Raw genomic sequence first — 25,851 nt, forward strand, 5'->3', positions numbered from 1 at the left:
GAGAAAGGTCCTAGAGGAAATGGATGATAAATGTTTGTACACAGAATTTTAAGTACCACAAAAAACTAGAGAAAAAAATTTGCTGGAAATATGCAATAAATATGTATCTAATGTTAAAAATCTACTCTAAATAAAAAAAGCACTGAACACAAATGTGTGTGTGTGTGTAAGTGACTCTGCAAATTCATAAGTGATTCTGCAGATGAATAGCAGGCTTGCAAAAAGATCCATTTCATCAATGAAGTGAAAATATAAAATAAAATGCAACTTATTTTGCACATTAATAAAATGTTTCTCTCTTTTTTACATTCATTTATTATTTGGTGTTACATGTGTGTGGGTGTGCATGTGTGTTCTTGAGCATGTCCTGGTGTTCATGTGGGGGTCAGAGGACAACTTGGAAGAGTGGGTTCTCTCATTCCACCATGTGGGTCCAGGGGATCAAACTCAGGTCTCTCAGGCTTGGCAGCAAATATTTTTACTGCTAAGCCACTTCAATGGCTTTGAAGGATTCTTAAATACTTAAATCAATGAATGCTACGATAGAATTTTGTATATTTCTAGGAAGTAAATCGGTAACTTTTATCAAAAGGTAGAAAAGTCTCGTTTTGTTTGACCAAACAAGTACACTCCTAATCATTTTCTAGATGAGTAAGCAGTAATATGGGCAAAGATTTCTAGGAATGTGCATGCCAGGCATGGTGTGGCTCACACATTTAACACCAGCAAAGTGGGCAGAGCGCAGAACATCTCCAAAGTTTAAGGTCAGACTGGTTTCCATATCGAGTTGTGGTCTAGCCAGGGCTACACAGTGAGATCCAGTCACAAACACAGACATGCAGAGTAAAGGGTGTTGGTGCATGTCTGTGATCACCAGCACGTGGGTCAGGATCAGCTTCCAATACTTTTCTTAAAAGAAAAGGAAAGCTAGAGACTGGAAGCCAGTTTGTGAGTAATTGCCAGGGAATGAAGGGAAGTGATGCCAGAAGCGATTGCTTGGACGGTAAAGGATGTTCTTCCTAGTGACTTTAAAAAAAAAAAGTCAGATGTAGAGCTGCACGTTTTTATCTCAGCATTCTGGACGCAGAGGCAAGCGAAGCTCTTCGAGGTCGAGGCCAGATTGATCCCAGGCTCGAGCCCGAATATTTAAAAAAACAAAACAAGACAAAACCCTCTAGTAGAGAGGTGTCATTTGTACAGCATTGAGATTGCGCTAAATGTCCCTGACTCGCTCACTCACCCTGAGCCGCTCTGCTCTAAGCAATGTTGGGCCTGGTTAGTACTTAGGTAGAAGACCCCCTTGGGAAAACTTTGTGCTGCAGGTTTGAGAAACAAATAGATAAGTATGTTTTGCAATCCCCAAATAAATTTTAAAGGCGTCACAATTAAATATCACAAGGGGGAGGGAAGAGGGCGGGAGGGACAGACAGACGGGGAGGGGGGCGGTAATAATGGGAACGGGAAGGTAGGGGAGGAGAAAGAGAAATACGAATTACTTAAAAATGCTAAACGTGTGCCCTGAAAACTCTCCACAGCTGGGGTTCAGGCACGGTGGCAGCATTTTTTTTTTCCCCCCAGCAGAATGAAGTCAGACAAGATTTCAAACTCTCACTCCACCCGGCTGGATGTTTCAGAACTGGAATTGGAGGCCAGGTCTCTGGACACACCCACTCCGCCAGACAGAGCCGGCTGCACCGAGGACCCGGGGGTTAACTGTGTTCCTTTGTTTTAAAAAAAAACAATCTGGTAGCTTTCAGTGAGCCAATAGTGGCCCGGGCCTCTAAGGAAAAGCAACAAATACATGAACCAGATAAGGGGCAGCGGTGGGGGTAGACACGATCGACCTATCCATCACCCAGGAGAAGACAGGGCAGGGGCTCGGGTGCGGCGGAAACCCTTCCCAGACCTGGAACATTTGAAAAACAAGTAAGTAAACTTGTTTAGCAAGCGCTGGGCACTGCAGGACCGGGCAGATCGGGGGACTGCACCCGGCCGGCTCCAGGCACCCGGGAGCGGGAATCCGCGTCCCCCGCCGCATCCCAGCGTCCCGGGATCGCTCGCCTCCCGCGCGCGGCTCGGCGTTTCCTTCTGGCGGGGGCCCTGGGTGAATGGACCCCGGCACCCGAGCTGACGGAGAGAGTGTCTTCCGCACCGTCAGGGGAGCATGCTTTTTATTTGCACCATGTCGAAAATCAAAGGAAACCTGGAGCTGAAGCAGCGAGCACGATTCGCAGTCTCCAAACTCGGGAACTAGTGTCTGCACAGCGGGAGGAAGGCCGCCCGAGCTCCGGCCCGGAGCCGGCTCCCAGCGCGCTCCCGCCCCAGGGTGCGAGCCGGCAAGCCCGGGGCCGGCTCCCTCCGCCTTTCCCGCCGCCGCGGCTCCCTTGGCTTGCTAACAAATGGCCGAGAAGCTAGGAAAACCCGCGGTAAGCATTAGAGGGAAGATGGCAACCCTCGGGAGCAGCGGAGCCTTCGATAGCTCAGTTGGTAGAGCGGAGGACTGTAGTGGGTGAACCGTGGCAATCCTTAGGTCGCTGGTTCGATTCCGGCTCGAAGGACTTCGTGCGCTATTTTTAGCTCCTTCCTATCTTGATTATTGGGGAGGGGGAGGGCGACGACGATAATTTGGAAAGAGGCTGTTTATTTGCTTGACGACTGCTGACCTTGGGTGAGACACATAGGCGAGATAGATAGGTACAGTGTTCTGCGTCGGGTTCGCGCATTGGGTGTAAACATAGTGTACTGCAAGGAAAGTCCTAAGTGTTTGTTTTTATTACACGGCTGCGTTTCAAAACCTTGCTGAGGGTTCCGGTGTACGTTGTACTCTGAATTGTTAGAAATTTCCAGTGCCGTGGACCTCTCGGTCAAACTTCTAAAGGCAATTGGATGCGCAGAGGTAACAGCTGGGGGATTAGCTCAAATGGTAGAGCGCTCGCTTAGCATGCGAGAGGTAGCGGGATCGATGCCCGCATCCTCCACTTCCCTTTTGCAAGCCGCACTGTTAACCGGTTAACACCGGCTCAGGAACTGTTAGGAGCGTTTTGCTCTACAGTGCGGCGAGGGGCATGGTGAGCGAGGATCCGCTTCACATGGTGTCTTATTCGCAGGTGAGTCCTTTCCTGTTTCCCAGAGTTTCCCGCTCCCCCCCCCCCGCGCCGTGTCTTTCCCGCCTCGGGGAGGCGGGCCGTTAACCGCCTGCCGGGGAGGCGCTGCCCGAGCGGCGCACCGCGCTGGCCCGCGGGGAGCCCCCAAACGGCCCCCTCGCAGGTACCTGCCAACGTGCGCGGAACCCTGCGCGCCGGCCAATGGCAGCGCGCTTTACTGGGCGGGTGGCCAGCTGCAGCGGCGGCCAATAGGCGAGAGACTTCTTGTTTCCTGGCAGAGCGGGGTCCCGGCACCGCGGCGGCTCGCTGGTTTTGTGTGGGTCCCTGGGTGGAGGGCCCGGGTGCCGGGGCCCGAGGTGCCGCCTCGCTAGCGGGAGAGGGAGCGGGAGCAGCGGCCCGGAGAGAGGTGAGGGGCTCTGCGTGGACCGCGGCCCCGCCGCCCCCCCCCGCCGGCCCCGCCGCCGCCCCCCCCGCCGGCCCCGCCCCCTTCTGGAGCCCGCTCCGCCCGAGCCCCTGTCGAATGCCACCCCCGCCCCCCCCGGCCTGGCGCGGCCGGCCGACCCCGCCTCCGGTTGACCACCTCCGAGCCCGTGGCCTCACCTCTGACCCCTAGGACCGGCCCTCCCGCCCTCCGGTGTATCTGTCTCGACCCCTCCCACGCCTCCAAACCCTACCCTGCCCGGGACAAGGCAGTCAGGGCGAGCGTCCTCGCGAATCCAGGAGCTGCTTGCTGCTGCCCGGCGGGATTCTACCGGCCCAGCCTTCCTAGGGGTGCTTAGGACACCCGTTACCCACATCTCCGAGGGTAGCTTTTGCACGGGCTCCAGTGTCTACAGGGCGGGAGGATGGAAACAGACCCTAATTGGAACTGAGGTTCAGGGCAGGTGAGCAAGTGGCTTTGGCCAGGCACAGGCCACGTTCTTCTAGTTTTCCTAACAGGCATAGTCTAGGAAGGGGGTGGTAACAACAGAAACAGCCCTTCGAGGTCTCGTAGAAACAACAGCATGATTCTAGTCGGTGCGCGTGGAGACAAAGGGGTAAAGAAAGGAAGCCACCATTCACACTTAGAAATGTGGTTCTTCCTGCTCCCGGCTGCACAGTACAAAGCCAGTCTAGGAAATTTTAAAATGGCCCCTCGTAGAGTCGGTGGCAGCCATCTGACCTCTCGGCTCTGCTCTTCAGGTTTCTGAGAAGCACGAGAGTCTAGTGTTTCCCATTGAGCATTTGATTTGGCAACAGCTGCGATGTAGTAAAATGGGGTCTTTTAGGTCATTCCTAACCCTTTGGTGTCCAGGGACAGAGTTCTGCTTTCTCTGTGTCTTGCTAGAAGGCTACGTCCATGTTTTCTAAGAGAAGGAGTATTTTGCTTCATAGAGTACTAAAAGCATCCTCACTTATCTAGAGATACTCAAGAACATTGTTGCATTTTTCTCCCCCCCTTCTCCCTACACCCTTTCATTTTTTCCCCCAGCTCTCAGGGCCAGTGTGGGGCAAGAGGATGCTTTCCCAGCCCCATCATGGAGCTGCGCTGTGGGGGATTGCTGTTCAGTTCTCGCTTTGATTCAGGGAACCTAGCCCATGTGGAAAAGGTGGAGTCTGTGCCTAGTGATGGGGAAGGAGTAGGAGGGGTGGCCTCGGCCCCCACTGGTGGCATTGCTTCCCCTGACTACGAGTTCAACGTGTGGACCCGGCCAGACTGTGCGGAAACAGAATTTGAGAACGGGAACAGGTATGAGGACTGAGAGGGTGGGTGGGGTGTCCAGGTGCCCGTGCGGAGTGTGTCCAGTCCTTTGACTTTGCACATAACAGCACACTACAGCCCGCCTCCCTTCCTCCGTACTGAATGGCTCGTGGCTCTTTTGACTGGATCCAGCTTTCTACCCACATCTGACAGCCGGCCACTCTTTCGGTTCCCAGATCATGGTTCTACTTCAGTGTCCGGGGAGGAACTCCAGGCAAACTTATCAAGATCAATATTATGAACATGAACAAGCAAAGCAAGCTGTATTCTCAGGGCATGGCCCCCTTCGTGCGCACCTTGCCTTCCCGGCCACGCTGGGAACGCATTCGAGACAGACCCACCTTTGAGGTAAGTTCTTCATTAGAGGAAAGCCTGAGTGCTAGCAGAGGAAACGTTTCTGAAAGAGAGCACTAGGCAGGTGGAGCCCCTGAGGTTTAGTATCTTCTCTCTTCCACCCCTAGCTGGGGTCCAAGATGAGCCTCTACTTCAGCAAGCCTGAAGAAGCTGGCTCTCATGTGGAAAGTATCAGGGAGGGGAGTTGGTCAAGGTGAGAAGGCGAGAGGTCAGTTCCTGGTGTCCCCACAGGAGGAGCTCACTCCTGATATAGATAACTGTCCCCTCCCTCTTCCTCTCCACTCCCCAGATGACAGAGACACAGTTCGTGCTGTCCTTCGTGCACCGTTTTGTGGAGGGCCGGGGGGCCACCACCTTCTTCGCCTTCTGCTACCCATTCTCCTACAGTGACTGCCAGGATTTGCTAAACCAGCTGGACCAGCGCTTTCCAGAGACTTACTCTGCCCTTAACAGGTGCTAACCCATCCTTACCCCTGCCACACTGTCTTAGCTCTTACAGTACCTCTGCTGCTTCTGGCGTCTGTCCTCAGGGCTCTTAGCCAGAACGTCACCAGTCTCTTCCCTGCGCAGAACATAGCGTTTTGATAAAGGTGTTCCTGTGCAACCGTCCCACCACCTACACGGCATCCCCCACATGCCCAGTTCTCATCAGTTATCTCGAATTTAGCCAGTGCCGTGGCTGCTCGGCATGTTGTCTTCATCTGCCTCTGATGACAGCTCTTTGTCTACACAAATCTATCCTGACGTCCCACAAAGTAGGAAATCGAACAAAAAGTTCACCCTAAATAAAGGGGTGGAGGAATGGCGCAAGATGCCTCAGTGAGTAGAGAAGGTGCATGCTGCAGCCTGGTGATACGAATTCATCCCCAGAACTGACAGGCCAGGAGAGAACCAACTTCTGCACGTTGTCCTCTGACTTCCACAGGCATGTCATGCACTCGTGCGCGCGCGCACGCGCGCACACATACATACACACATACACACACACACACACACACACACACACACACAGCTTCAGTCCTGTATTCTGCATCTGGCAGTGTAGGCCCACAAACATCCTTAGGCTCACCAGTTCAAAGGACTAAGAGGCCCCAAAGGTTCTGGTGAGGGACCAGATAACTCAAGTCCTGAGCTGGTGATGCTGCCCACTTCTTGTTAAGACTTTAGGAACTTATGACTAATGATTTTATCCTCATAGTCCTCTGGATAGCATTTATTACCACCGGGAGCTGCTCTGCCATTCTCTGGATGGACTTCGGGTAGACCTACTCACAGTCACTTCTTGCCACGGGCTTCGAGAAGATCGGGAGCCCCGTCTAGAGCAGCTGTTTCCTGACCTTAGCACTCCCCGACCATTCCGTTTCACAGGCAAAAGGGTGAGTGGGGAGGAGAGAAAGCAGTGTCCTTGGGTGGAGGAGATGGCCCAGTGTTGAAGAGCACTTGATACTCTTCCAGAGGGTCCTTGGTTGGTTCCCAGCACCACGCTGTGTGTGGTTGCCTGTAACTCCTGCTCCAGGGGAGAGAACAGCTTGCAGCCTCCACAGGCGCCCATAGACAGACACGTAAAGAAAATAACACAGTACTCTGGCCTTATTTTAGCTCCAGCCACTGAGAAGAATGTAAAGCCGTCACCTCTACACATTCTGGACCCAGCTTAGCTTGTAGCCCAGGGCAGAGGACTGCATTCCTGTACCTCTGGCAGCCAGCCAGCTAGAAGTCTCATGGCTCTTTCTGCCCACATGTCAGAGTGAACTGGAGCACCACTGACCTCTCTGCTTTCTTCTCCACCTCAGATATTCTTCTTAAGCAGCAGGGTACACCCTGGAGAGACTCCATCTAGCTTTGTCTTCAATGGCTTTTTGGACTTCATCCTTCGACCTGATGACCCCCGGGCGCAAACCCTACGTCGACTCTTTGTCTTTAAGCTGATTCCCATGTTAAACCCTGATGGTGTGGTTCGGGGTCACTACCGGTAAGTAGCCTAAACAGTCTTTTTGGGTTTTCCCCAGTTTCTCTTCCATCCACTTCTCTGTGAAAGTCAGCCAGCCTTCTGACTTGTCTGTATGTCTGGTCCTCTTGTACCTGAACAAGGACAAGTTCCTCCAATGTTCCAGTGAGATGCGGGGTGTGATTGCATCTAAGCACACTCCTGGGTGGGGGCTGAAGTGGGACAGGTGAAGACTCCTTGGGTAGAGGGGACTCAACTGTCCTTGATTGCTGTGGTAGGGGACAAGTCACGGAAAGGCCATGTCCTCCTTCTTTCCAGTAATTTAAGTCTCCAGTCTCCTTGTCCCTACTCTAGTGTCTCTTGCTGGCCCAGAGTCCTAGACCCTGTTCAGTCCTGTCTTCCTACAGCACAGACTCACGTGGAGTGAATCTGAACCGTCAGTACCTGAAGCCTGATGCCGTCCTGCACCCAGCCATCTATGGCGCCAAAGCTGTACTTCTCTACCATCACGTGCACTCCCGTCTCAACTCCAAGAGTCCCAGTGTCCAGCAGCCCAGTCTCCATCTCCCTCTTGAGACTCCTCTTTCTGACCTCGAGAAAGCCAATAACCTCCACAACGAAGCCCACCATGGGCAGTCACCTGATGGGGAAAACGTTGACACCTGGACTGAGACAGAGCCAGCAGAAGAGAAGACTGATAATACTGTGTGGATTATGCCACAGCAGCCTCCTGAACTGGAGGAGCCAGCCCCTGACACCATCCCCCCAAAAGAGAGTGGTGTTGCTTACTATGTGGACTTGCATGGACATGCTTCCAAAAGGGGCTGCTTCATGTATGGAAACAGCTTTAGTGATGAGAGCACCCAGGTAGGACTCTAGGTACTGTGTGGCAGCATTGCAGGCTAGGAGATGAGGGCTAGGGTACAGGAAAGGTGGGAAGGTGGCCTTCTGGAGAAGCAGGACGGCCTGTGCATGCTACCTCTGCACAGGCTTCAAAGAGATGGCATGAGGGCCTTACAGCTTAGTCATTATATCCACGACCCCTGAGGAAAGAGCAAGCTACCAGCACCCCAGTCTTCTGTAGAGCTTGAGAACCAGAGCAGAAGGAAAATTTGGAGGGGAAATCTTAAAAGAAATAGTGTTCAACAGTGAGACTTCAAGAAACACTGATTACTGCTAATGGTTATAATGGTTTATGCTACATAGTCACATGACTAGCTGCCTTCTTCTCCTGCCCCTTGTCCCTTCTTCCTGTGCTGTCTTCTGAGTTGCCTTTTCCTCCCCCACACAGGTGGAAAACATGCTATATCCAAAGCTCATCTCCTTGAATTCAGCCCACTTTGACTTCCAGGGCTGTAATTTCTCAGAGAAGAACATGTATGCCCGAGACCGTAGAGATGGCCAGTCCAAAGAGGGAAGCGGCCGTGTTGCCATCTACAAAGCCTCAGGGATAATACACAGGTTGGGAGGAGACTGGCACAGTTGAGAAAATAACTTCTTTAAAGAAAAAGCACTTGTTCCGGGGTGTGTAAGGGCTGGAACCACCCAAGTCTTAAGAGAGTCTTGGTTGGCATTAATCTGGGAGTCTTATTTTTGAAGGACTTCCTGGGCACACAGTCAGTTGTTAGTTGGGAATTATTAGCACTTTCTCTTGGTCTTGTTTCCAAGTGATTACCTTCTAGGCCGTCCACACTGTCCCTCACCATTCTGTCCTGAGCCCTGTTCAGGCAAGACACTGATACAGGTCTCTGTGTCTTAGCTACACACTTGAATGCAACTACAACACTGGACGCTCAGTAAACAGCATCCCTGCTGCCTGCCACGACAATGGACGTGCCAGTCCCCCTCCCCCGCCGGCCTTCCCCTCCAGATACACTGTGGAACTGTTTGAACAGGTAGGAATCCACAGACTAAGTGGGAAAGTGGGAACCCCAAAACCTGGGAAGAGTCAATGCCCAAATCTCAGGTGCTCTGCAGGGTTGTTTATTTTCTTCAGGTGACTGTCATGGTAATAGGCAGGAACACAGGCATGATTTCTGATCCCAACCCTGGCACATCTAAGTAAATCACCTCGCCTCAACTGATCTTCCTCATGGATTGATTCACCCCTACATTCGAAAGCACCCATTATTATAGTCTAAATGTGTCTTTTTCTAGGCAAATAAAAGAAATAGAACTTCAGGTTGTAAAAGGTACAAAGTCTTTCTTCTGGGAAATTCACTCATAGTGTCAACCAAAAGCACACCAGCCCCTGCTCAGAGCAGCAAGCTGTGGATAGACTTGAGTTAAAGAACCTGGGCACAAACTCCAGGGTACCCACTGTTACATCTAGCCTCTTCTCTCCTGTTGTGCTGTGTACCACACCCCCAAACAGCAGCTAGATTAGAGGACAAAGACACTGAACCACACTGAACTCCCCACAGGTGGGAAGAGCTATGGCCATCGCAGCTCTGGATATGGCTGAATGTAACCCATGGCCCCGGATTGTGCTGTCAGAACACAACAGCCTCACTAACCTGCGGGCCTGGATGCTGAAGCATGTGCGCAACAGCAGAGGTCTGACCAGCACTGTGAATGTGGGCGTGAACAAGAAGAGAGGCTCTCGGACTCCTCCCAAAAGTAACAAGTAAGACCAGCAGCACAGCAAGCAAGCAGAGTGCTGGACGGTTGGCAAGCTCTGGGGGGGGCGTGGGGGGCGGGATGCCACATGGTGTGTCCTGGTAAATGAAAACTGGTGAGATTGCTTCAGTTTTTGAGAATGGGAGCCTCGTCCCTTTCACCTAGAGCTACATGTGAGGGAGCTGAAAACCAGTCCAAGGGATTCCTAGATCCAGAGCAGTGCACAAAACCCCTGTCTTTGTGGCAAGGGTTCTAGAGCCAGCACCAACAAAATAAGGGAGAAATCCTTTATGAAATAAAGCTACTTAGAATGACCCTTCCAAGATTAGGGGCTTCGTCCCAAGTTAGATTCTCCATCCATGGGCATGCATTCCCTCCTTCCTTCCTTCCTGGGAATGGGTTCCTATGCCCTTTGACGCGGGAAGTGAATTTTAATTGCCATATCCTAAGGAAGCCTTAGGACCCTTCTTCCCAGGCCTTAACTGGTGTCTGCTTCTTTGCAGTGGAGTGCCCGTTTCCTGCTCTGAAAATGCCTTGAGCCGAGCTCGAAGTTTCAGCACTGGCACAGGTGGCAGTGGTGGTGGTGGCGGTGGCGGCGGTAGCCAACAAAACTCTCCACAGATGAAGAACTCTCCCAGCTTTCCTTTTCATGGCAGTCGGCCTGCAGGGCTGCCAGGCCTGGGCTCCAGCACCCAGAAGGTCAGCCATCGGGTGCTGGGCCCTGTCAGAGGTAAGCCAGTCTGGGAGACCCTGCAGCAGGTGTTCGGTTGTTTGGGGCATTGCTGGGGGAAGAGAGCTTGAAGACACACAAGGGGTGACTCAATAAACTAGTCTGTAGCAGAAGAACCTCCAGCCTCTCCTGCGAGTGTTGTTCCTGCGGCACGACTTCAGAGCAGTACTGTGTATGGCCGGCCACAGGAAGAAGTCCTGGGGATTGTAGCTTCAGCACATGCTAGGAGCCAGGGACATTTCCAAGGACAAAACACTAGCTAAAGCAGAGCCAAACACAGACATGGAACTTCCATATCGAGGACAATGTTGCAGTGTCTTCTTGTTGGCAGTAGGGAAATTCAAACTAGCACTGTAGAATGATGAGCACTGTCCACGGCCTCTGTGGCCTGATACTTCCTGGCTTCACGGCTATTCAGATAGTAATTCAAGATTCCAGTTCTTCCAAGGAGAAGCAGAACTGAAACAGCTTCCATTCCAGATGTATAAACCAGCCGTATATCCCTGTTCATCAATGTGCACCACAGTACATTAGGCATTAGTAAGTTTTAGGTCTCACCTGATAAGAGATTCTGGGTCAGAAGTTTATGACCAACGCATGGACTTGAAGCGGGTGGGGATGGGGGAACAAAAGCTGGCAGGAAGCTGAGTTTTGTTGGGGGAGAGAATTTTGTCGTATTAGTTCTAGAACTACACACCACAAATCAGTACTGTGGGCGTTTTCTGGGCTATAGAAATCTTGTCAAACATGGAGGCTCGTAAGCTGGAACTATGAGCATTTTTGTACTAGTCAGTTTGCAGCCTGGCTTTTGTATTGGCCCTGATAGGCCCTGGTCAGTGTCTGCAAATCTGACCGCTGCTTAGAGAAGCTGCAGAGGAAGCCCAGCTTCAACTAATTAGGATGTTCCTATTTCTGATACGAAACCTGGTTCTGTTTATATTCCAACCCCCTTTGAGAGTCTGTCTAACTTGGGAATAAATACTTATATGCACTGTGCTTTAACATATTAAATTAGTAATCATGATGCTTCATATCTAGATAGCATTTAATAATGAATGAGACAATATCATAAATAGCTTCACTTAATCTAACCAGGTCCTGTGGGATAAATGATGTTCCCATTTTTCTGATGAGAAAACTTAGACTGCTTTAGGAACAGCTCGTCCAGCTGGGTGTGGTGGCACATACCCATAACCCTGGCTTGGTAGGCTGGAGCAGGAGAATCACAGGTGAAGGCCAATCTGGGCTTCCTAATGAGACTCTCCTCATGGGGGTAAAGTGGTAAAGAGTGATGAACTCCTTAAGTGGCAGTTTTTCCAACTTGGCTTTCAGGTTCCAGTATATCCAGTCTCCCATGTTAAATCTCGAAGTTTTTCTGTTGTTTTTTGTTTCTTTCTTTTGTCAGCCTTTCCTAGATCATAGCTCCTAATTTCTTCATCAGCGTTATAAATCTTCTGTCCTTGACCACAAAGGTCCTTCTCTATAGCATTACATGAGGATTCAAGGCAGTTCTTTTGTCTTTTTGAGGCAGAGTTGAGTTCTGTAGCCTAGATTGGCTTAGGATCCTCTTGCTTCAACTTACCAACTGTTGGATTATGGGCAGGCTATCATTCCCAGCCATAGGAAGTTTTTAGTCAGTATTTTGGTGACATCCTCTAGCCCCACTCCCTGATGCAGAACTTTGCACTGAAATCCTTGATGTCAGAGCCTTGTATTCTTTCTCTGTTACTTCCCCAGAGGACTAATAGAGAGAGAATATGCAGCCTGAATACTAAGTAATTCTTGGTTGACTGACTTGAAGGTTAACAGCAGAAAGAAGAGAGTAAATACACATAAAAAGGACATGCACATTATAAACATCCAGGGCATTTGGGGAGCTACTGTGGTAGGTCATGAGTAATTAAGCAAAGAATGTTCGGTTGAGAAACAGCTTTGAAAAATAAATAGTATGTGGCTTTGACAAAAACATTCCAGAAGTGAGAAATGACAGCCATGATCAGAAACACAGCCTGGGTGGACAGCAAAAGCATGTATACTTAACTGGCATACAAAGGACTACACCCTTCACCCACAAAATCTGGTAAAGAAACGTGGGAAGTAGAACTGTTTTGAAAACAAGGATGTTTTAAAATGAGGCATATGGTAGCAACTGTATGCTTCTAAGGAAAATGAGAACAAAGAGACTGGGCTCTGCGTCTGGACAGGGAGAGGGGAGGCGTGCAGTCATTTGTTTACACATGAGCAACTAGAGCCTGGACCAAGGCCTGCAACAGGGAGACGTCTAAGCATCAGAACAGAAGCGGCAGCATTCAGTAATGGTAGAAGGCAGGTGAGCTAGGAGGCTTCAAAGCTATGTCCCACAGGGAAGTTATGGTGACATGAAGACACTTTGGGGAAAAGCAGTGAAAAGCTACTTTAGACATAGATTTCTTAGGTTATCTATGGAGATGCCTTGTAGGCAGAACTATAGTAAAGGCAAGTAGAGAACTGGAGATCTAAGTTACCACATAGAAGTGCCAGTAATGTCAAGTGAGAAGGCATGTTCCTCGGGTGAACGAGCTTGGAACAGAAAGAGCTAGGTAGAGAAGGGATGCCCCAAGACTTGAATAAATATTTGTAAAAGCAGAAAACTATGGCTTTGAAGTCAAGGGGTCAAGATGAAAGTTACTATCAAAATAGACACTGTATGGAGTTAAAAAGTGAGGCCCTTAAAAGTGTTCTGCCAGGCATTTGCTGGCACTGTTCTTTAAGAGCCCAAGGGAGGGAGACTGGTTCTGATTCTAGATAGGACCGCAATGCAGACCAACATCTGGACATGGCATCTTCAGTCAACGCCTGAGAAAACTTATTTGTCGAGGGTGATCTGTCCCACCATGTGACATTTGCTTCCACACCTCTGGCTCTCTGGCTTCTAGCACAGCAAGCCGTAGGGTTATTTCTTTATATTTATTTCTTGTGTGTGAGTGTACGTACGTCTGTGGGCAGGGCGCATGTCGTGGGACCCGTGTGGAGGAGGGAGGACAACTCATGGGGATTGTTCTTCCCTTTCTCCATGTGGGTCTTAGAAACTGAACTCGGCTTGTCAGGCCTGGTGTCTGTCCACTCAGCCATCTTGGCTGGCCTGTTTTCAAAGCTAGAAAAAAAAATACGACCCTAGATCTCAGAAATATTAACCATAAATGAGGTATACTTTATGACCCCAAAATTTGGACTGTGGTTTGATAATTTTGTTGTTTTGACTTGTGAATTTATTTGTAAAATTTCTATGTCAGGTGTGGTGGTACATGCCGGTAATCCCAGCACTTGAAGATATAGACAGACATGGTCATCCCTTGCCTACATAGTGAGTTTGAGGCTCTACACACCCTCCCCATAAAAAATTTCTATTACTGTGTATATCATATTTAACTATACATTTTATTGGTTTTATTGACTAGAACAGATATGAGATTAGGCGTTCCAGGGAGTTTTCTCAGGAAAGATCTGGGCAGCTCAGCCAGCAGCGTAAGGCAGGCAGGGAACTGGTCTGAAAGGCTCCATCTCAAGATGGAAATGGTGCTATAGAAAGCCAGTAAGTCACCAACTTCAGACAAAGAGGAAAGCTCTTACCACAGGAAGCCAAACAGTAGCCGACCTTAGGGCCAGAATCTAGCTGACTTCCCACCTGCAAAACATGCTCTGGCTGCCTTCCAGATCTGTAGCACACGACAGTCTACCGTCTCAGAAACACCAGCAACACTATCTGAAGCTGCTGTGGCTGTAGGGAAGAGGTCACTGGAGAACAATACAGTGTGGACGCAAAGCCAGAGGCATGCACGACACTGCCAAAGCAGAGGTGAACTAGAGGGGCCAGGGTGACAAGGCAGGTCTCCTCACCATGACGCAGCGGCAGGTGAGGCACCCAGACACAAAGTTCCATCATCAAGCACTAGCCCCCCTTCAGTTTTGCATCCTAGGTTTCCCACTTGCATGATTCTAGTCTCGGCCCTTCAGCCCATGCAGCCAAATAGTGATGTGAAAGATGAGGCAGTATCAAGACGAGCCTTTAACTGTCACCCATCACCAGCACCTCTCATCTGACCCCCAGCTCTGTCTCCTGAACCTGATATTCCCGGAACTCTTTCCTGGTCTAGTCAATGCCTTGGCTCAGCTAACAGGCAACGTTTGGTAGAGGAGCTAATGTCCGGCTCTCCATGGCAGCTCCTCTGGAGTGAGTCAGTAGGACTGGCTCTCTCTCTCACCATTGCCACTTTCACTTTTTCCACTGCAAACCAGTATCAGGAAATTTCCCCCAACACCAGGACCTAGCACTATGCCTAACACTTCAGTATTCAGCAAATATTTATCATATGTTGAGTGAAAAGTTTAGTTGGGAGTCAAATTAAATGCTTATCTAATCTTTCTAATTTTCAAAGGGTTATAAGAACCAGCTGCGTGAGCATTCCAAGGACTCAATATCTGGGCACTACATGGAGAGATGTCGAGTCTAGCTATAAAGCAAGAGACTAGTATTTCCAACTATGACACCTTCGATTCTAGTGCTTAGAACATACATGCATCCTAACTCTTTGCAGGTGAGGGCAGCCTGGCTCAATTTACCAGACCGTGTAATCTGTGATAAGCTCCAGTCCTATCCTGCCAGTCCCAGCTTGTTACCATAAAATACCACCTTCAGAAGCAGAGCCAATCACATTACCCTGTATTCAGCACTAAGCTGTTGTCTGTACTTCAAACTAAATCCAGAATTGGGGCTCCTTTTATCCTCTCAACAGGAATAGAATAAGTCCTGGATTAAGAGGAGTCAAAAGTCAAAACACAAAAGTGAGCTAGAGCCAGGTGGTGGTGGTGCACACTTTTAATTCTAGTACTTGGGATGCAGAGGCAGGCGAATCTCTGTAAGTTCGAGGACAGCTAGGGCTGTTACAGAGAGACCCTATCTCAAAACATCCCTCCCCCAACCAAAAAAAAGTGAGCTAGCCATGTGTTCTCACTGACAAATTACAGGAAGGCCTGGACAGGTGTTAGGGCAGTCTTTAATTGATTGAAATACTGTCTTTCATACCTTATATTTTCCAGACCAACTAGACCTTGCCTTTTCTTCAGAAACTCATTAGGGATAAGATTCCTGAGCTTTATCTTTTATCTGGTTTGCTTCATTGTTTCTGGAGTGACATTTAGCACTCCATTTATTACTAGAACCTACATATGTCCCAAAGGTTTTAATCTTTTTTCTTTTTGATGTGTCAGAATCTCATATAGCCCAAGTTGGGCTCAAACTCACTTTGTAGACAACTGGCCTTGAATTCCTTCTTCCCAGCTCCACCTCCAGAGGCTGGGATTATAGATGTGCATTACCATACTCCAACTTTGCTGCTTCTTCATTATTTCCTTAGGGTAAGGTGAAGGATCACCCTATCACATGATTTCAGCTTGCCTGTATATAGACATGATCTCTGATCATCTGTACCCTATTATTTCTGCCTTCTGTGCTGAGGAACATGCTTTCATTTTTGTGACAGGGTCTCACTATATAACCCTGGCTTGTCTAAAACTTGTGTAGATCAGGCTGGCTTCAAACTCAGAGATCTGCCTTAAAGGTACACATTCAGCCCTAAGAGACAATTAATTTTAGTACCACATCCCCCTCCCCCCAGACAGGATTTTTCTGTGTAACAGCCGTGGCTGTCCTGGAACTCACTCTGTAGACCAGGCTGGCCTCGAGATCCACCTGCCTCTGCCTTCTGAGTGCTAGGATTAAAGGTGTGCGCCACCACCACCTGGTCTAGTGCCCACATTTTAAATCAAAACCACCAGGTCTATATGTACACTTGAGTATCACAAGTCACCGAGGGTGACTGTTTCAGGTGACTTTGCCGTCATATCAGCATTTCCACTCTCACTAGCCCCCTAAGGTCTGGCTGTTTCGTACTCTTACCCTATCCACCTTAGACTCTAATTGGTATCCAGTAGTGTCACATAGCCACAAGGGCTTCCATTGGAAGATAGATCAGAAATTTGCCTTCAAACAGGGCCTCATTATGAAGCACACACTGACCTAGAACTTGTGATCACACTGCCACAACCTTCTGCATGCTGGGTAATTTACAGGTTTGTACTGTTATGTGCATGGCACTGTCTTACAACTCAGTGTAGACAAGATGAAGGCAGTCACTGTCACTAACTTGCAGAGTTGGACACTTTCCACACCACACACCTAGAGCTTGTATTAGAGGACATCTGGAATACTGACATCAGTTTTCTTTGGTTCTACGATAATTCAAGAGCACATGGCATCTGCTAAAAGCTACTGAACTTGAAGTCCCCTTTCCCATCCACCCACCATCTGTGTCTCTGGGACCCCACCCTTCAGAACCTGTAGCTGTCAAGTTCTAGCCAAAGGAGTGCATCAGGGTGCTACCCCTAGAGGTTAAGTATGCCCTTAAACTGTAAGAGGTGACTGATCTATAAACAACTACTAGCCGTGTGAAAAAAGGGCTGAGAACTAATTCTGTCTGTAAATGGCCAAGGTAACTACAGGGAGCTGACATTTGAGATGGAACATGGGAGGGAGCCAAGGTACTCCCTAAAAAGAGGAAGGGAAATTTCAAAGGAACCCCACAGCTAGTAGCAATAACGGCTGAGGGATGAGTGATCAAGCCAGCATCCTAATGATAGGTAGCCAGGAGACACAACACGGGACTCTGAATGTAAAGGTTTAGAGTAGGTGTCATCTTTAAAAAGACCTTCAGAATTTAGCCACATGCAAAAGTCAAGGGAGAAAGAACGGCAAAGGAAAGATCTGCATCTAGACACTGGTGATGGCCTGAGTAAGATTCCACTGCAGCGCCGACCTTTAGGGTCTGACTCAACAAACGTAAATGCAGGGCGGGGGGACGACGGGAAAGTGGAGTGAGCTTTCTAGTAGACAGGAAAAAGGACCAGGGAAAAGACTGTGAGATCTGGTTTGGCACTCAGGGACTTAACAGGTAGAAATGTCTGACAGAATGCACTTGGTGAGGAAAGGGCCTTAGAGATTTCAGGACTTATGAGAAGACGAAGGCTGGGAACACTGTTCTTAAGTGGCTGACCAAAGGGAAACCAGCAGGTCAGTGAAGGCTGTCATACAGTGTCTCACTTTATTATCTTCTACCTGCTTGTGTCCTTTCCACTCAGAGCCCCGATGCCCAGACAGGAGACGGCGGCAGCAGCCACTGAACCATCGACCTACCACAAGCAGCCTGGCCCCATCCCCAACTCTTCCTAGTTCTGGCCCAGCCTCCTCACGAAACCTGGGCTCCTGCCTACTGCCCAATTCACTCAACTTATCAGGTCTGTACCCACAGCCCCTGAACTCTAGGTTGCCCAGCTTACCTTCCCTACCACCCAGGGCTTAGACAGGCTACCAACTAAGCTTCAAGAAGAAACTCCTTCAGCCATACTGCTACCTCACCTGGACTTCCCTTCTTGACCTGATGTCAAGGCCACTTCAGAGCAGATGCAAGTTATTCTGGTACCTCATATTCCTACCACATGTGCCTTTGTATAGGAGGTTGGAATGCAATGAGATGAATTTCTAAAATAAAGTTAACAGTTAACATTTACTGAACTTTCACTCTGTGCAGGAACTGCTCTATACTATCTAGTCCTCACTTGTAGTAAAAGAATCTGAGGACTTTTCCTACCTGCAAAGTGCTGCTTACCCAAGTTCCCTAACTGCAAGAGCTAGGAGCGGGGATAAAATTGGAACATTTGAAAAAACACAGGCTTTTCACCTATTTTGATTAGAAATGGATCCTATACCCTAACTAAAGTTACAGGCACCTACTCCTTTTAAAGTTAGAGATCCAGTGGTATAAGGAACTAAATGGGATTGTTCTTTTTTTTCTTTTGAGACAGGGTCTCTCTTTGTAGTTCTGGCTGTCCTGGAACTCTCTGTAGACCAGGCTGGCCCCAAACCCATAGAGACCTACCTAACTCTGCCTCCTGAGTGCTGGAATTAAAGGCATGCACCACCATGCCCAGCAGGATTGTTTTCTATGATTGAGTCCAACATATACTGTACCAACCTAACAATTTTTAATCAAGTTAGTCCTCAGTCCAGTTGTTGTACATAATGGACTCCCTGACTCTGCCTTGGAGACAGGTCTGTGTAGCCCTGCCTGTCCTCGAACTCATTATATAGACCAGTTGGCCTTCCAGTTCTACCTCTGGAATGCTAGGATGAAAACGTCCACTATGCCCAGCTGGACTTCATTCCTAAATACCAAAACATGACTGGAGTGGGCTCTAAGGCTTACAGATTGAGTCATTAAACTTGAGGGTTGAATTTTAACCCAAAGTGGCAGCTTCACTCCTTAGATCAGACTAGAACCCCTCAGAAGCAATTTTGCCACTCAGGGAGCATATGACAGCATCCAAAGAGGTTCTGGTTATTACCATGGGCAAGGAGGAAACAGTACCCAATAGTTGAAGGTAGGGATGTTGATACACATCCTACTATGCACAAAAATCACTGTAACAACAAGTGATTGTACTGCCAGTTATTCACTGATGCTGAGGGTGAAGGCTGCTGGTGTAGCGCAGCAGTTGAGCACCGGCTTATCGTGAAATCCTAGATTGAATTCCCAGCACTATAAAGAAAATAAAAGAAGGTCAGGAAACTGATCTGAGTGAAGTTCCCGTCTCTTCTAGTCCTACCTTGATGATCAATTTCCTCTGTTCTCTAGGGAGCAGCTGCTCATTCTCGTCTTCAGGGGACAAGCCAGAGGCTGTCATGGTGATTGGGAAAAGTCTGCTAGGGGCTGGTGCTCGGATCCCCTGCATTAGGACTCGTTTGCAGGTAAAATTTGGGGGGTCTTTCCATGTCCTTGGCATTAGGAGAACCCAGGAAGGCACTATTCTGCCTTCTGTCACCAGTCTAGCAGAGCTGCCATGGTACCTGTGTTAACCTACCCAGTCCCAATCAGCCAGGTATCTTGCTTGTTTCAGACTCCACTGTCCCTGCCAGATGCACCCCAACCGCAGCCTGCTAGCTTTGGCTTTCCCTACCCGTCCTTAGCTTCTCCTCTCTTTCTGACCAGACCTGCCCGAGGAGAGTTTCCGCCAGGAGGGGTCCCGGATTCCCCAGGTAACACATCTGGTTACTGCTCCTAGTAACAGCCCTACCATCACCTCCAACTCAGACAAGCTCTTCTTCCTAGTTTGACGATAGTTGGGTAGAGGCAGCTGACTGATGAAGCTTCAGCTGCCCTGGCAGGGGTGGAGGCTCAGAAAGCTGAGGGAGGTCTGCTAGTTCTCTACCATCTTTCTGCATAGTGCTTCTCTCCTCAACCACCTCTTAGCCATGGGATACCCATGGAGGTAAAATGCTGGTCCTTTTGCCACCCTGAGATAAGGAGGGCCTGGCATGTTGTCCTAAACTGAATCTAAGAGTTCTATAGCTGACACCACCTCATCCTCTCAGCTAGGCACAGTGCCCAGGAGTTCAAGGTCCTAGCACCTCTGTTGATTTCTGTGCTAGATTCTTCTGCATGGAAGCTCTAGAAGCAGAAAAGCCTCCTGGAAGAGCCCAACCTCTTAGACTACCCCTGTCCACACAGGCTAGGCCCAGGCTGGGCCGGAGCTCACCGCCGACTCGCAGAGGGATGAGAGGCTCTTCAAGCCCCACATCCCCTATCCCCCAAACCAGAGAGAGCAGTGAGCAGGAGCCGGGACCCCGCTCTGCTACACCAGGGTGAGCACCGGAGTCCAGCCCTTCATTCTACCCCTCATTTCTACTATTCCTTCACCCCCATTTCCACCATTCAGGATCATTTTCTCTTTTATCCAAAGACTAAATGCACTTTCATTAATAATCTAGTCCCTGATTTTTATTCTCCCATGGCCTCAGTCTTCACTTCAAAGGATAACTTGTAGTTAGGTTCTTAAGGCCTAGGCACTAGCAAGCTAGTTCTAGTATCAGACATCTGTGCAGTAATAAATCTGCCTGTCCCTACCCACCTTCTCATTTCCCTTCTCACCTCCCAGCCCTTGGCTAACAGACCACAAAAGGGGCTGTTTCCACAACCATGATTTCCTCTCTCTTCTCTGTTGCAGGCTGCCTCAGGCCGGCCCCCCACGGCCCCGCTCTGCCCCTGCCTCTTCTCCTATTTCCTGTACTCTCTCTGACTCCCCAACCCGGATTTGTTACAGCAGGGGGCCCTTGAACCAATGTGAGGTTTGTTTGGTCCCTAAATCTCCATCACTCGCTATTTTCCCCAGGGTCTGACAATGCCTTTACCTCCATGCCCAGGATGTAGACCTAAGGTGAGGGAGCACAGTGAAACGCTATGTTAGTCCCGTCTTCCAGCTGCTGATACCATGTGACAACCATAGCTCCTTGGAATACTGGCCACACTGTCCGAGGCCTTGCAGAACATCACCTTGAGACAGAACAAAACAGGGACCTGCCACCCCTTCCCTCCCTCCCACAGCACAAGATTTTGGGACCACAAAAAATACATATCTATATTTTTGTATTGGGGGGAGGGTGTAGAAAAGAAAGCAGCCCCTATACTGGGCCCTATTCAGTGGCAGCTTCTTGTTCCATAGGGTTAAGGAAGACTTTGAGGAAATAAAAGTTGTTTGGAAAAATCCGGGTGTAGTTGCTTTGTATGCTGTGATGGGTAGGAGAGATGAAGTGAAGGGTGCGGGCCCCTCACACCCTCCATCTTGCCTCAGACTATGTCCTGGAACCCTAGAAAAAAGGGGAAAGACCCGAAGTAAGGAAAATGCTGCAGCTCGCCTGGGGGGGAGTCCTTCAGGAGCCAACCCCCGCCTAGCCCGTCGTCTCCCCTCACGTTTTTAAGCACACTTGGGTTCCAGACTCTGCTCCCCCCTCCCTTTTTTCCTCTCTGGTTGGTGTTTGTAGTTCATCCATAAAAAAACCACGTCGCTGGCTCCAGAACATGGAAATAAGTCTACACCTTTCACTACCATGCCCTTCCCCCCAAACCTGCCTAAATAACGCCGCAGCCTCCGTGGGAAAGTGAGGCTATTAAGGGCCTGATCCCCCGTACTTGGACGTTTGTACTGGCGTCAACGCCTCCCTGTAACCAGACCCTGTAACTTGGGCCTCTAGCTACTGGGAACCTCGCAATGGAGCCTGAGGAGGACCCGGAAACCCACCCACACTGTAGGAGGAAGCCGTATTTCAAGGCACTGTACAGGGTGCGACCACAGGGGCCCGGCTCTGGACTAAGCTTGGCTCGGCACTCCCTGACTTGACGTCCCTAAGCCTGCAGGCCCTGGGCGGCCTCACCACTCGGCTCTCCCGGGCCTGGGCGCCACTGCCCGGACCGTTACCTGGGGCGGAGAAAGCGCTACTTTCATTCCTGCTTCTTGGGATTGTTGACTGCCACGTAGTGATAGAGAACCACAAGCAAGAAAAGCGACACGCCCAGCATGTTGGCGAAGATGGCGAGCTGCACGTCCGTGATCATCCTGCGGACAAGGGGAGGGACTGAGCCTCGGGCCGCGCTCTCCGGGCCCTCACCACGCCCGGTCCTCGCCACCACGGTCCAGCCTCCGCCGGGCTCTCTCACCTGACCGGCTCGCCTTGGCTCCGACGCTACCGCTGCACAAGCTCGAGGTAGGCGACCTGAGCCGGAACTTCGTAGAGCCGGCCGGGGACCAACGAGGCACTTCCGGCTTTTCTACCCCGCCGACTCGTCTGCTCCGGGCGGCGCGCGCGCGTGCGCGGACATAGAGCGGGTCTTGGGCGGAGCCTCGGGGCCGCCCCGCTGCGGGGGGCGGGTCTTGGGCGGAGCCTCGGGGCCGCCCTTCTGCGGGGGGCGGGGCGGGGCGGGGCTGCGATTTCGCAGCTGGCGGCAGCTGGCGCGGGGAGAGCCGCGGTTTGCTAGCGACGCTGTGGTGGCAGCCTCCCTGGAGCCCAGGAGTGGGCTAGGGCGAGGGTGCTGCGGGCGGGAGGCCGGGCCTGACCCGCAGGCTCCGACTCACTTTCCTGCATGCTGCCACCCTTCGCTTCCCTGCCCGACCCAGCCAGGTGCTTCCTTTGGGTCCTGCCCTCCCGGTCTCCTCCCAGGCTCGCAGGCGGTGGGGATGGAGTGGAAGGTGGTGCAGAATGGACAGGACTGAGGATGCCGGTGCTCTCACGGGTGCTCGCCTTTCTGAAACCACGTCCTACCAAACAGGCGGATCATTGACTACTTGACCAGTGCCCGTCTCAGGCGGGCTCCCTGCCTCCATCCCACTCCTGGAGGTGGGCGTCGAAATGAGGGCGGACCCTCTCATAATCAAAAACCAAACGTGGGACTTCGGCCAAGTGGGAAATCACCCCCCGGATGTGAAGGAGGGGGTAGGAAAGGAAGGGCTGGGACAAGCCAGAGGGGTCGTGGGTTTGTGGTGGAGAAGAGAGTTGGCTGCAATAGACAGACATCCGAGGGTCACTGGTGAGGGTAGCAGCACCCTGAATCTCTACAACCCTCTCTCCAGCTAGAAACGGGTTTCCCCCTTCTTGCTTTACCTTCACCATAAAAGGGAATGATGTGGAGCCAGGCAGGCAGGGCCGGGGGGCTGGACCGTTCGTTGCTCTGGAGCTGTCAGGGGTAATGGAAGCCAGTTGCTTTGCGGTAGAGGGGGGCCGGGGCTCGGGGGAGGCCTCTGCTTCTCTGAGCCAAAGAAAACTGTACGGGAGCTGCTATAGGTCTGGAACAGCTGGGACAGGGGACCAAATTGCCTCCTGTGTGCACAGTGAGCTGAATTTGCACTATTCCAATGTTGCTTTCTCTGGTCTGGGACCATCAGCAGTTTGTGTCCAGTTTGCTCCTAAACTCAATACTTGCCTTCAGTAGTTAGTTTATAGTTTTCCATGCCTCCTCCCACTTCTTGCCCCAGCCCTCACCCACTGTTTCCCAGAAGTTTCATATTTAGAAATCCCAGGCCTACGTGCTCTCCACATAACACGGGTGAAACCCCAGACGTGTTTTCCCCAGGCATCCCTCCCTGAGCTGGTGTGTCCCCAGCTCCGCCCTGAAAGAATGATGTCTAGATTTTAGGATTACACATTATTATGCTTCGTGTCTCCTGGAAAATGGGAGCAGATCCAAGTTCAACCACTTAGGTATGCTATTGAATCAGAATTCGACTCTAGTTTTAAAAGAAGCTGTACCTTAAGAGAAGGCCCAGGGAAATGCTTCAAGATTTCAGGTGCAGAGCGTCCTAGACAACCACAACTGAAAGGCACCTCCTTGATTTGTTATTGTCATTTTATGTGCTTATTGGTAAAGAAGGAACTAGGCCCAGAAGGTAACCTAGTCAAGGTCCTACAGTTGGCTGAGGACACCTGTTCTTCCTACCTCCCCCACCACGGTAGAGACTTAGGAGGTTGTCCAAAGGTCAGGGACAAACGGGAAAAAGATTTATTTTAGAATTACCCAGAAACATCCTTCACCTCCCTTTCCCTTCCCATGCCTAGGTCAGTGAGTCTTTATCAGCCTTCACTGGGTCATTTGGCCTAGTGCCTAAAGGAACTGAAATAAAAACTGACCTCAGGACTGAACTAGACTCAGCTAAGAAATGACAAAGCTTGATTTAAAAAAAAAAAAAAAAATCCTGGATGGAAAAGTGTGTGGGAAAGTGAAGCAGGCCAAACCTCATCCTGGCAGGATTTGGGGAAGGTGGTAGGAAGATACTTATGAAACGTACTCTCTAATTAATATGATGGTTTTATTGCTGTTGCAATTTAAATAGAGCTTCACTATGTAGCTCAGGCTGGCTTCGAACTCAGGATTCTCCTGCCTTTGCCTCCCCAGTGCTGGGATTACAGGACATGAGGACCAGGGTCAGGTTTAGGAGTGAGAAATCCATAAGACTTGGGAAAGGAGGAAGACTGGTCCCTGAATCCCAGGATGGTCAGCTCCTAAAGTATTATACCTGGAGAAAAGCCTAGAAGGCACACACACACACACACACACACACACACACACACACACACACACACACACACAAAGTGCTTGCATTTGGACAGGCATGAAATTTGGCTCTAATTCCCAACTGTGTTGGCATGATACAAGACCCAATTCACATGATTCCCCTTCTTCCCACCCACTATTTAGTTTTTTAACAGAAGGCCTTAGACATAAAACACTCCTTATTTCTGGAGCCCCCTGCTATCTTGGCTCTGAGAACTTCAGTTCCTTGTTAAATCAGTGATGGATGAATGAATGAATGAATTGCCTGTGGCCAAGATGTCCCTAGGTCATCAAAAATCCCCCACCTTACAGTTGTTATAAAATAGAGTCTGGCCAGGCGGTGGTGGCGCATGCCTTTAATCCCAGCACTTGAGAGGCAGAGCCAGGCGGATCTCTGTGAGTTCGAGGCCAGCCTGGTCTAGAAAGCGAGTTCCAGGGAAGGTACAAAGCTACACAGAGAAACCCTGTCTTGAAAAACAAGAAACAAAAAACGAAAACAAAAATAATAGACTTTGTCTTACTACAAGGACGTAGCTTTTTTTTTTTTTTTTTTTTTTTTTTTTTTTGGTGAGCAATTCTGGCCAATGACTTTGGAAAGTTGTGACCGCCTGCCAATACTACCATGGCAATGCCACTGCCACCATTACTACCACTATGGCGTCCTTGCCAACAGCGGTCACCATTGCTGCTTGCTTGCTCACCCTGAGGCCAGCAATGGGAAGTTTCACTGCCAGTGAATGGTGAGTAGGAGATTTTACAAACCTTCATGCCCGAGCCTGGGCCTTGGCTCCTAATTACAAGCCTAAGAGAAATGCTCTTTTCAAAGCCAGCATTCTTTTACTCGACACATTTAAACCGTACAACAGAATTTCCGACCCAAGAGCACAGGAGAGGGAATGTGTGGTAACTGGGCAGTCAGTGACAGGAAGGCTAGGCTGATTTTTTTTGGTTTGGTGAGGTTTTTCAAGACAGGGTTTCTCTGTGTAAAAGCCCTGGCTGTCATGGAACTCTCTCTGTAGACCAGGCTGGCCTCAAACTTCACAGAGATCTGCTTGTGTCTGCCTCCCGAGTGTTGGAATTAAAGGTGTGTGCCACCACTGCCCGGCCTGGCTTATTTTATTTATTTATTTTTTTTAAGGTTGCCAGTGGTCCCCTGAAAGGAGAGGAGGAAAAGAAAAATACAAAACTCGGGGCTGGAGAGATGGCTCAGTGGTTAAGAGTACTGATTGTTTGTCCAGAGGACCTGGGTTCAATTCCCAGCACCCACATGGCAGCTTACAACTGTCTGTAACTCCAATTCTGGGGGATCTGACACCTTCACACCAATGCACATAAAATAAAGTGCAATAAATCATTTTTTAAAAGAAAAATACAAAACTCATAGT

At 49.9% G+C, this 25,851-nt stretch overlaps 2 protein-coding genes and 2 non-coding genes across 10 annotated transcripts; 3 read left to right on the forward strand and 1 right to left on the reverse strand.

Moving 5' to 3' along the window:
* Positions 1–2,469: 2,469 nt before the first annotated feature.
* On the forward strand, positions 2,470–2,558 carry Trnay-gua (transfer RNA tyrosine (anticodon GUA)). Its single transcript is given in 2 exon segments — positions 2,470–2,506; positions 2,523–2,558. It is a non-coding gene; the product is annotated as a tRNA-Tyr (tRNA).
* A 347-nt stretch (positions 2,559–2,905) lies between these two features.
* On the forward strand, positions 2,906–2,978 carry Trnaa-agc (transfer RNA alanine (anticodon AGC)). The gene has a single exon. It is a non-coding gene; the product is annotated as a tRNA-Ala (tRNA).
* A 394-nt stretch (positions 2,979–3,372) lies between these two features.
* Positions 3,373–21,130, forward strand: Agbl5 (AGBL carboxypeptidase 5). 6 transcript variants are annotated; one of them, XM_052746079.1, is made up of 17 exons: positions 3,373–3,510; positions 3,718–3,988; positions 4,576–4,833; positions 5,022–5,193; positions 5,489–5,652; positions 6,398–6,575; positions 6,993–7,171; positions 7,555–8,014; positions 8,439–8,608; positions 8,907–9,042; positions 9,571–9,773; positions 10,270–10,496; positions 17,670–17,825; positions 19,223–19,335; positions 19,577–19,623; positions 20,017–20,229; positions 20,592–21,130. In XM_052746079.1, exons 3-17 carry the CDS (start codon positions 4,622–4,624, stop codon positions 20,761–20,763), a joined length of 2,802 nt encoding a protein of 933 aa, XP_052602039.1. In that variant the 5' UTR covers positions 3,373–3,510; positions 3,718–3,988; positions 4,576–4,621; the 3' UTR covers positions 20,764–21,130. The 6 variants fall into 6 exon arrangements, 4 of the variants coding, with proteins under 4 accessions (XP_052602039.1, XP_052602040.1, XP_052602041.1 ...); XM_052746080.1 differs by lacking the exon at positions 3,718–3,988; XR_008220154.1 differs by lacking the exon at positions 3,373–3,510 and having other exon boundaries at positions 3,623–3,988; positions 20,096–20,229; positions 20,592–20,705.
* Ost4 (oligosaccharyltransferase complex subunit 4, non-catalytic) lies at positions 20,989–22,211 on the reverse strand. 2 transcript variants are annotated; one of them, XM_052746083.1, is made up of 3 exons: positions 22,079–22,211; positions 21,840–21,977; positions 20,989–21,231 (listed from the first exon to the last, which is right to left on the reverse strand). In XM_052746083.1, exon 2 carries the CDS (start codon positions 21,974–21,976, stop codon positions 21,863–21,865), a length of 114 nt encoding a protein of 37 aa, XP_052602043.1. In that variant the 5' UTR covers position 21,977; positions 22,079–22,211; the 3' UTR covers positions 20,989–21,231; positions 21,840–21,862. The 2 variants fall into 2 exon arrangements, with proteins under 2 accessions (XP_052602043.1, XP_052602045.1); XM_052746085.1 differs by lacking the exon at positions 22,079–22,211 and having other exon boundaries at positions 21,840–22,072.
* Positions 22,212–25,851: the final 3,640 nt, after the last annotated feature.

The sequence above is a fragment of the Peromyscus californicus genome, unplaced genomic scaffold (genome assembly GCF_007827085.1).
Source record: "Peromyscus californicus insignis strain IS unplaced genomic scaffold, ASM782708v3 Scaffold_1__1_contigs__length_55948999, whole genome shotgun sequence".
Classification (NCBI taxonomy): Eukaryota; Metazoa; Chordata; class Mammalia; order Rodentia; family Cricetidae; genus Peromyscus; species Peromyscus californicus.